This window comes from Siniperca chuatsi, linkage group LG13 (assembly GCF_020085105.1).
Source record: "Siniperca chuatsi isolate FFG_IHB_CAS linkage group LG13, ASM2008510v1, whole genome shotgun sequence".
Lineage (NCBI taxonomy): Eukaryota > Metazoa > Chordata > Actinopteri > Centrarchiformes > Sinipercidae > Siniperca > Siniperca chuatsi.
The window spans coordinates 9,737,137-9,748,414 of NC_058054.1; the positions used below are offsets into that span (position 1 = coordinate 9,737,137).

The window sequence follows — 11,278 nt, forward strand, 5'->3', positions numbered from 1 at the left end:
ATCAACTTTGTAAGCAGTCTATGAATTGTTCTGTACACTAAATGGCAGTGGTGGACTCAGGCTGCCTGAGGGACAGGGGCGGAGAAATAAATAAAAAGGGCACCTGCAGATCAAGTCCTGATGCATTTATGGTGAAACCGTTCCAAACCCTGGTTAAGATTAAAACTGTTTAATTATGTGACTCAGATTTAAAGTATAACTACTACACCTCTGTAATAAAAACAAACAGGGAACTATTAACTATATTTAACCATTTAGAGGCACAGAGAGGCCAACTGTAGCATGTAGGGCAGCCTAGATGGCACTTCGTCATGGCTTCTCCTCTGGAAGCTCTTGTCTCCCTGGGTCGGGGACTTCGTCTTAGGTGCTGGGTCATCGTCTCTGTACAACTTCGTACTGAATCAAGATGAGTCCCACTTCACTATCTTCCCCCGCACCCAACCATTTGCTACCATCCTATGCTCATTAAATTCTTCTTATAGGTTAGAAAGTGTTGTCATGTTATATGAACATGTGGTTTACTAATGGACTTAATGGACGTCTTGCTAAATTTGTATTGCCCATTGATTCCTGTCTAAATGAAATTAATATTTTAAATGCCATTAAGGGAAATGATCAAACAAAGAAATCAGAAGTACTACAGTCAGTTGTTTGGCAGTACACTTGTCTGAGAATTGAACTGGCAACAGATATTGTTACATGCTGATAAATATTATATATACAGTGGCGTGAAAAAGTGTTTGCCCCCTTCCTGATTTCTTATTTTTTATTATTTGTCACACTTAAATGTTTCAGATCATCAAACAAATTTAAATATTAGTCAAAGATAACACAAGTAAACTGAAGCGAACTTGGGTTCTGCAGCAGGACAATGATCCAAAACACACCAGCAAGTCCACCTCTGAATGGCTGAAGAAGAACTAAATGAAGACTTTGGAGTAGCCTAGTCAAAGTCCTGACCTGAATCCTATTGAGATGCTGTGGCATGACCTTAAAAAGACAGTTCATGCTCGAAAACCCTCCAATGTGATTGAATTACAACAATTCTGCAAAGATGAGTGGGCCGAAACTCCTCCACAGTGCTGTAAAAGACTCATTGCAAGTTATCGCAAACACTTGATTGCAGTTGTTGCTGCTAAGGGTGGCCCAACCAGTTATTAGGTTTAGGGGGTAATCACTATTTCACACAGGGCCAAGAAGTTTTGGGTTTTGTTTTCCCTTAATAATAACTACCTTCATTTAAAAACTGCATTTTGTGTTTACTTGTGTTATCTTTGACTAATATTTAAATTTGTTTGATGATCTGAAACATTTAAGTGTGACAAACATGTTAAAAAATAAGAAATCAGGAAGGGGGCAAACACTTTTTCACACCACTGTATATGTATATTATAATAACTTTTCCTTTAGGATTACCCAGTTATTCATCCAAGTTTAGGTAGGATACTGCATGTTCTTGTGATTTCTGTATAATGTGTGTTTAAACCATCCCTGGGATCATTTCGTTTGTACATTCAGACATTTAAAAGCATCCAACTAACCATACACTCACTTATAAGTCCAAATAGAAAAAAAAGTAGGTTTTGTAGTCTGTACTATTATTTATATTATTATTAGAATATATTAATATTTAGTTATTTTTGAGTATCTGCTTCACCTGGTACCTGGTTATTTGCTGTGTTTGGGTGTGAATGACCTCAGTCCCTCTTTAATCTGTGCATGCTTGATCTTGTTATTAATTGACGTACTGCAGCGGGTTGATTCACCCAGCATGATGTCATTCCATATGTCCTTCCGTCTGCCGGATATTTACCGGCAACAGGTGACACACCACCGGAACTGAAGCGAATTCTGCCTTCAGAATAATAGGGTGCATTTTCGTGTGTGCGTTTATACTTTGCAGTTCTGCTCTGATTCTAAAAAGCACTACACACGACAGAGATGATAACAGTACTTTTTCCTGCATGGTGGCTGAAACCTCATACATTACTGCCACTTAGTGGTCAGAGGGATGGGTTTACTGTAATAAATAAGGGGAAAGGGAAGAGACTGGCTGATATTTTTCCCTACTAAATATTTATGACATCAGAAAATACATATCACAACTTCTCCAAGAGGAAGGATTGGATGCAGGTCAACTTGTGGTATATATGAAGCAATATTGTTTCAATGTAACTTTTTTTTTACAATTGAAATAGCAAATAAACTTGGTACATAAACATGTAAATACAACATTTCTCAACACACTATGGAGTGTTTTTCAGGGCCGTATCCAGGATTTTGATCATGAGTCCAAATTTCCCCATGCAGTGCAACTCCAACCCCCTAAAAAACCTTTGACTGACAACCAAAAAGTATTTTTTCTTAATATTCTTAATATTATAAGTCATTTTTTCACATTTTATATATTCATAAAACCATTAAAATATATTTCTGTAAACTTTATCTTCCCACTTGAAGGTCTAAATACTGTTTCAAAGACTTCTGCACAATGCCATAATTCTGGTGAAAAAATAAGTCCCCTTAAATCAGTTTTTCCTAAAAAAAAAAAAAACTCCAAAAAACAATAAAATCTAAGAAGACTGACTTCAATATAAGTTTAAGAAAACACAAAAGTGTAATTTGTGTGTAATTGAAAGTCTTTCACAGGTCGTTAAAATAAACCCAAATTCCCAGAAACAACACTTTTGGTGTCCTTAATGGTAGCTGGTGTTTTGCAACATCAAACATACTTTTAGTAACTAACTGAATGTATACTTAAGTATGCAAGGTATGCTTTCAGTGAGAATGCTGCAGGAGTTACTAGTAGGCCAACCAGTGCTTTACAAAAGGATGTATAGGCCTACATAAAAAATGTGTATGTACCATTCCATGCACTTTAAATAACTTGATATCACTTGGCACCAGATATTTATCATAAGTAAATTGCAAATGTAATAGCAATTGGTTTTCACTATTAGTGGGAATACACCCATAAAAACAGAACTTCAGTGGCCTACCTGTTGTATCATGCAACCACGCCGTTGGTAAGGCTTTTATTTTGACACAGAAGACCGGAAGTGGTGTGTTTCACCGTGGCTAGCTTGACGCTGTTCAGTCTGGGAATTCACACAACTACTCTCGAGGGGAATGCAGCGCTCGTAGCTAACCGTACTGTAAGTATACGTTATAGCAATGCCTTCCCATTTTATTCGGTTAAATATATAATTTTCGACCAGTATTTCAGTGTTATTAATCGTATGTTTTCTTTACTGAAGTAAACACCGGTGTTTAAACCGTACGTTAACGTTAGCTGCTTAACCAGCTAAGCTAACTGTCTTCCGTCGCTGGGATTCCCATTATTTATTCCTTTAATTTATTTTGTATTCCTTTAATCCTAAAGAAGTTAATAGGCTGTACCTGTGGCACGAGTTTCCTCTTGTGTTTGTGGCAATAAGCTTGACCTTTATGGTGGTTTAACTAATGATATTCCACGGAGGGAAAAAAATATATCTGCTGCCTGTTTTTAACACAAACAGCAGAGTTGCTATTCGGCATCTTCTGTTAAAGCGCTCAGTAGTGTGCTATACGCTACAATCAGAAACAGTTTTATTTTAACCGTGTTTTTATTTGGGGGTGGGTCACACTAAACAAGATTTAAATGAGATAAACACACGGTAGTTTGGCTAAATCCCAGTCCCTTTAATTGAGGTAGAGATAGCTGGTCCAGAGCAGGAGATGATGTAAGTAGGACTGGTATGCAGAGGTCTGACATCAGCCAGAAAGTCTCTGAAAACTAAAGCTGTGTTGACTCGAGCCAAATAAGGAGGAAAGAAACCCAGGGACTCAGAGGTGAATTGCTATGTATGTGGAAAATGGTAATTCTGGCTTATAACTAAGACTTTTATCATAGTTTAGATCTACTAACATGGCATTGTTTTGTCATCCCCGCACCAATCACTGCCAGTATTAACTGGGTTTTTCATCATTTCCTTTTCCACTGCAGTGAATCTCAACACATTGCTCCCAACATCATTCCAGTCAGCACACCATGGCTGGCTTCAGGCAGGAGGATGTTGAGTTGTATTATGAGATGGGAGAGGAGCTGGGCAGGTATGTTATTGTCATTTCTTCTCTGACAAAACACATCCATCTGAAGGCGATACCTCTACTGTAGTCGGTGTTACAAAAGACCCTGGTCACACTTGAGTCTAACATGTGTCCCAGTCACTGTAGGACAGCTCTGAATACAAGTGTGAATGCACCCAAAATACATTTATGATGCTTTAGGATGTATTCATTCATTCAAGGCCATCAGAGATTCGTGTGTCCACATATGTAGTGTAGTGTGAATACAAATGCCGACGTGATGGCACTGAAAAACTGTGTCATAGCATGACAGTTGGTTTTCATTTGTGAAACAACTCAGATGAATTTTTAAAGTAACGTGCCGGATAGCTGCAGCAGTTCTCTTTTTCAGAGTTTTAGGCTGAGCAGATGTTTTTCTGATAACTAGTGCTTGTAGTTTCTCACAAATAAAAAACAAACGTGAGCGTAAAGTGTAATCAAATCGCACAGTTACTTGAGATGTGTTTGAGATGAATTTTGATGCCATGTATGAGCTGCAAACCGTCCAAAACGTTACATCCGATGAAGTATATGTCAGCAACATATTAAATATCCTTTAATGTTATTTTCACACTGTGCTTAATAGTTTGTGAACGAGTCATCAAATTTTAGTAGATTAAACCAAACTTTCTACCTGAGCTATTTTTTTCTGCAGTAATGCAGCAAAAGTATGACATCACTGCTTCTCAGTGTGCCTTGCCACCTCTGCTGTGGCGTAGAGTATCTAAAGGAGAGGGCAGTGTGTGTGTGTGTGTGTGTGTGTGTGTGTGTGTGTGTACTGAGATAGTAAAGTATACAAACATTAAATGGGAGAACATTCAATTCTCTGCACAGTCATGCATTATGCTTTCTCCTCACCTGCACGTTGGTCTTATTGTTCTTGTCAGTAATGTTTTTTATTCATTTCCTTTTAAACCAGATTCAATAAAACAAAACTCTAGATTACATATGTTTCCATTATCTCTATTTACAATAGTAAACACTGGCACATGTACTCTTTCAGCATCACATTTTCATTTTCAAGCTTATTTACCTGCTACGATTAACAATAATTTTCATTCCAACTATTTTTATTAATCATTACGAGTCAAGTGTTTCCCATCCTAGGGGTCGGGGTCCCCAAACGGGTCCCCAAGATAAATCTAAAGGGTCACAAAATCACTGCAAAAATGTCCTTTTTACCAAGTCATTTATTCCTACAACTTGAGTCCTTAAAGTTTCCTCAAACAAGTGAAAAAGTCTGCCAGTACAGTGAGAGTATTTCTACTTGTTTCCCATGTAGATCAACTTGTTTCAAGTAAAATTTTTCATCATTATTGTTCACCAACCTGCCTTCTTCTTTCTTGTTTTTACAAGATACAGACTCTCATTTCTAGAAAAGTCTTAAAACAAGTTGATTTCTCTTGGAAACAGGTTTTTATGATTCGCCTCCTCAGGCTTCTTAAAATCTTTCAGATGAAACTATCTGAGAAAGAAAAAAAATCACTTTTTGGTTGAACTACATGTCCACATTGAGGCCTGTGATGAGGGGTCACAAGTCGAAGTTGTTTCACAAGCCAAAAAAGTTGGGACGCACTGACTTAATCTAGAAAATGTAAAATAAAAAATAATGACAAGGCCATCACAAGCTGCCTTAGCCCAAAGTGATTTCTTGATATAGCTTATGTACTCTGACCAGCAGCCAATAATTCAATCATTATAATAACATAAGGCTGGAAAAAAATAATGCTCCAAGGCAAACGGGTCTATATTATCCTTATTTTTTAACCTCCCCTTGTTCTCTCCTCCCTGCAGCGGACAGTTTGCCATCGTTCGTAAGTGTAAAGAGAAGAACTCAAGTGTCGAGTACGCAGCCAAGTTCATCAAGAAGCGGCGGCTGTCGTCCAGCCGGCGGGGGGTGAGCCGCGAAGAGATCGAGCGCGAGGTCAACATCTTGCGGGAGATCCAGCACAGCAACATCATCACCCTGCACGACATCTTTGAAAACAAGACCGACGTGATCCTAATCCTGGAGCTGGTGTCCGGAGGAGAGCTGTTTGACTTCCTGGCTGAGAAGGAATCTCTGACGGAGGAGGAGGCCACCCAGTTTCTCAAGCAGATCCTGGACGGCGTTCAGTATCTACACTCCAAACGCATCGCTCACTTTGACCTCAAGGTCAGCAGTCTGTGTGGTTAAGACGGCTTGTTTGTGAGGCTCTGGGCCAGCAGTCGTAGTTGACATGTTAGTGAGAAGCTCTGTTAGAAGTTTATGTTGTACTTTAAGTATCTAGCACTTCTGTGTGCGGAGAGGTTTTTCCATGTGAAAGACACGACAGGGCTGCAGACACACAAGGCTGTCAACCTGTTTGGGGCTTTAGGCTAAATATCTTCGTGTCAATAATATGAAGATATTTTGGGGCTTTAAGATACACAAAAAAATTAGTAAGTCGTGTAGACATGATGACCAAACAGATGAGTTGCTTACATTGTTAATTTCAGTCAGCTGCAACAGTCAAATAATTCCAGAAAATGGAAATATCAGTTAATTGTAATACAAGTTTTAAGACCAGGAACAGCCAACATTTCAGCTATATCAAATAAAATTGATTTATATAGCACCCTTCATACAACATTACAGTATAGGCTCCTTTATGTAACGTGTAAAAGAATAGAAAGATATTTTGATAACCAAATCCCAAGCAATACTTCTCATAAGACAGTATAATGTTAATGTATGTCCAAGCTCTAATTACTAGCAATGCTACCGGCATCTCTTTAGGCCTGTTTGCAGTATTACACATTTATTTTAGTTTCTACAATTTTCTACAGTTGTGCAGTTTGTTGCCAGTTGATAAAGCCCAGTGCAGTGACACCATGACTGAAAAGTGGCTGATTGTATGCCACTCTTTTTTTTTACCACTTAAAATCAGCAGGTTACTTGTGGCATGCTCCACTGGCAGATACCAATTCTTACTGGCACATATCACTATTGATTATGGCATGCCGCTGCTGTGTGCTACATATAAACAGTATAACCTTTCCGATTTCAGCGCTGCTGGCCCAGTATATGATGAGGTAGCTACAGACTAATATCATGACAGAGGATCTAAAAAAAGTTGTTTCACTGTCCTTGTAACTTTTTTCCATCTTAGCGCTCTGTTTACAAGTATCAAAACCTCATTCTCTCACTAATGTTTAGCTATATTGTTTGTATCTTTCAGCCTGAGAATATCATGCTGCTGGACAAGAACGTCCCCAACCCCAGGATCAAGCTGATTGATTTTGGGATTGCTCATCAGATTAAAGCAGGAAACGAGTTCAAGAACATTTTTGGAACACCAGAGTTTGTTGGTGAGATCGTGTTCCACTTTAAAAACCCTAAATCAGTTTTTGTTCTGATGTGTGCCCACGCTGGCATGTAAGTTAAACCTTGCAAGTGGATGATGTGCGTTTCAGGTCTCCACATCTGGTTTGAATTAAAGCGTTCATTCCTCTGTTCTTTACAGCGCCTGAAATAGTCAACTATGAGCCACTTGGACTGGAGGCGGACATGTGGTAAGATGTCAACATGTTTTTGTTTTTTCTCCTCTGAAGCTCTATACTGACCAATGCGACATTTTTCTCATGTTTGGTTCTTCTCTTCTCTGCAGGAGTATCGGCGTAATCACATACATTCTGTAAGTAATGTTTCACATCACGAGTGGCTGTTGGCGTTTGTAGCAACATAAATCACTTTCCTCATCCATGTGTTTTTATAAAGCTAAGCCATCATCTGCGTTCCTGTAGGCTGAGTGGTGCTTCACCGTTTCTGGGCGAGACCAAGCAGGAGACCCTGACAAACATCTCAGCTGTCAACTATGATTTTGATGAGGAGTATTTCAGCAACACCAGTGAGCTGGCTAAGGACTTCATACGGCGTCTGCTGGTCAAGGATCCCAAGTAGGAACTTTTTCAGGTTTTATACGAAAAGCAAAGACATATAGACATATGAAAGTCATTTTCTCACTGGTGCATTATTTTCTTTTGCAGGAAGAGAATGACGATTGATGACAGTCTTGAACACCCCTGGATTAAGGTGAGAGTTTTATTTAGCATTTATATCTGGTGATGTAGAGTAACAGTCACAATCACGTTAACATTCAGGTGAGGTGCTCGGCTGCTGAGCTGTCTATTCATATTAAGAAACTTGTTCAAGACATATTTAATCTTCTGAAAGTGCTGAGAAATTAAGCCATGCTTTTGTGTCTTCATGACTACCTTATTGTAATTCATTATACATTATAGCTCATGGAGATGAAGTTCAAAATGCTGCAGCCCTTTGGAATAGTTTAGATCGTCCAATTCAACTGAATTTTTAAAACCTTACTTATATACTCTTGCTTTTCTTAAATGATCTTTTGCTTTTTGTTTCTATTTTGTTGCTCTTGTGTTTAATACTCTCCTGCCTGTTTGATATTTTGTGCTGAATGCTTCTATTGGGAGATGCTATATAAATACATTTTTACTTACTTACTAAAGCTCATACACATTCGTTCTTTATTTTATTATCAAATAGAGCTAGACCGGTATTTCGGTAGATATTACCTTATTGCAGATTGGTGTAGATTATTGGTATATATGTTGGCCAATGAGTAACAAGACATTGCATTACAGGCATGCCAAAGATATGTTTGAGGTCATTTAGAAACAGTCTCTCCGTTACATAGTTTGTCCACCAGTGAGAATTAAGTTAATAAAATTAAGACATTTAAGAAATCCTTATCAAAAATGTTTATGTGTTAATGTAACGGCTGATATATCACTTGTCAGATCTTTTAAGCTCTCAAATATCAGTATTGGTATCAGCCTCAAAAATCCAATATTGGTATGTTATAAAATGACCTCCTTATATAAGACCTTTACAATTTTCCCTCTCCAGGTGATTAAGAGGCGAAATGTCCGCCAGGAGGAGAGAGACCACAAGCCTGAGCGCAGACGCCTGAAGACCACTCGTCTGAAGGAGTACACCATCAAGTCCCACTCCAGCATGCCACCCAACAACACTTACGTCAACTTTGAGCGCTTCTCTCAGGTCCTCGAGGAGATTACAGCAGCAGAGGAAGGCCTGAGGGAGCTGGAGCGCAATCAGCGCTCATGCCGGGAAGACGTCGCAGCGCTGCTGTCCATATATGAGGAGAAGGAAGGTTGGTACAAGGAGGAGAACCACAGCATCTCCAGCGACCTGAGCCACATCCGCCAAGAGCTGCAGCGCACTCAAGCCCAGCGCAAGAAGAGCCAGGAGGACACCCGGGTCACCATGCAGGCCGCCAACATCCTCAAGCGCAAGTTTGGGCGCCTGGAAAACCGCTACGAGGTCCTGGCTGAGCAAGTGGCCTCTGAGGTCCGCTGGGTGGAGGAGCTAGTCAAGTCCATATCTGTAGAGAAGGACGGCCTCGGCCCTGGCAGCATGCCCTGAGCCGGGCCGGCATCCAGCAATGACACTCTGATTGTCAAGTATCCTCCTGCCCGTCTCCTCTGCATGTGTCCTACACACTGCAGCTTGAGTGGGTCAGTTGTCATCATAAGCTGCTGCGGCCCATCAGGAAAAATGTTCCACTCATGCTTGAGAGAACCAGCAAGAAGCAGAGAGGCAATACTTTGAACCCATTCCCCCATGAAAAGGCTCATTCCTGCGTTTTATACATTTATTTATAATTTTAGAAATTTTACGTACTGTTATTTGACTGTTATGCATCGTAGTTGACACGATTTTTTGAAAACTATTTGGGCTTTTTTTTGCAGTTGTCAGTATTGCAGATGGAAAATACATTCATTTATTTTTCTTGGTTATCTTTTTAGAAACGTGAGTACATCTGAATTTGCTAGTGCTGTAAAAGCCTCTTGCCTCAGGTTATTGGCCAGTTATGTGAGAAAACTTATAGCGTCAGGTTTGCACAGACATCAGGGGTATTTATTTATCCGCTTACATTTCAGATTCGATTGCAGCTGACATTAAAATTCTCTCATATGTCAGGACAGAGTGTCGACTATAAAAGATGCAATAAATATAAAATGATTTCTTAAGAGTTTCCTGGAAAGAACCTGTAGTTTGGATCTAATTACAGGGAAAATAGAGTTCTGAGACTGTTAATTTAATTAGTTGTGTTGAGTTTATTATTGACTTCCAGAGGAATTTCCATGCATGAAATTGCTCCATTTAAACCCTAGTAAACAGTTATTCATCATTCAGTCATTACTGGAAACTTTATTCTTCATACATGCTGAATTTTATGTTTGTTTGTAGACACATTTCACATTTTGCATGTTCAGCTCACCTGCTATCCTCTGACCAACAAGTCTCAAGGTTGCGCTAGCTTAGCATTTGGAAATGAAAAGTGTACAAGCTGATCACTCTCTCTTTTACCCATAATTAGTACCAAATTACATGGTTATTTTCAGCAAACCTTGTAGGAAATTTTTGGAAATTAATCTGAATTTACAGCCCCGTAAAATAAAGCGTTACCAGATTAAGAATGTATAAACTCATCTTTGCAGTGCCTGTAAACTAATCGACCTTATTGCCTCTGCCAGCACTCATCTGTCATCTGTGAGCTAATGACATTTCTATCACATTGATATTGCTCAATGTCTTAAACGCAACAACTTTTGCACAGTAGCCTTGTAAACCAAATAGTGTGCATGGAAACTTTCTCTTTAAATTGTAACTCTTGTTAGTGTTTCTGTTTTCATACTGACCGTCCCTGCACACTTGAAAACATTCCATCGATATGTTTCACATCCAGGCAACACATTCCCCATTTATAGCATAGAAAGTGTATGATATAGTCAGTAGTATTTTTCAGTAGAGAAATGTACTCATTTGCACTTAAATGATTATAGCAATGTACCAAAATATATTTTAATCTGTCTCTTAAGTGGAAGAAAGACCTGTAAAAATGAACTTGTTTCAAATAAACAAAGTTATCACTGTTACCAACTCGTATTCATGTGTTGATATTGTCCGTGTCATGTCACTCTCATGATGCAGAAAACACCTACAGTACTTGATTATACAGATACGTAAACACAGAGGTTGTGCTCAGAGATGATGGTAGTTGTTTTGTTACAGTACACTTTATCCTCACCTTTATAAATATGCTCCTGTTTGGCATTTATGCCCCGTTTTTTTCCACTGGTGAAAAGTAAAAGAGTA

General features: G+C 39.0%; 1 protein-coding gene across 3 annotated transcripts; it reads left to right on the top strand.

Moving 5' to 3' along the window:
• Window positions 1–3,033: 3,033 nt before the first annotated feature.
• dapk3 (death-associated protein kinase 3) lies at window positions 3,034–11,058 on the top strand. Of its 3 annotated transcripts, none has more exons than XM_044221027.1 (9): window positions 3,034–3,155; window positions 3,986–4,092; window positions 5,902–6,262; window positions 7,308–7,437; window positions 7,593–7,641; window positions 7,737–7,763; window positions 7,873–8,025; window positions 8,116–8,161; window positions 9,005–11,058. In XM_044221027.1, the coding sequence occupies exons 2-9, from the start codon at window positions 4,031–4,033 to the stop codon at window positions 9,539–9,541; spliced, it is 1,365 nt and encodes a 454-aa protein (XP_044076962.1). In that variant the 5' UTR covers window positions 3,034–3,155; window positions 3,986–4,030; the 3' UTR covers window positions 9,542–11,058. The 3 variants fall into 3 exon arrangements, with proteins under 3 accessions (XP_044076962.1, XP_044076964.1, XP_044076963.1); XM_044221029.1 differs by lacking the exon at window positions 3,034–3,155 and adding an exon at window positions 3,217–3,843; XM_044221028.1 differs by lacking the exon at window positions 3,034–3,155 and adding an exon at window positions 3,217–3,831.
• Window positions 11,059–11,278: the final 220 nt, after the last annotated feature.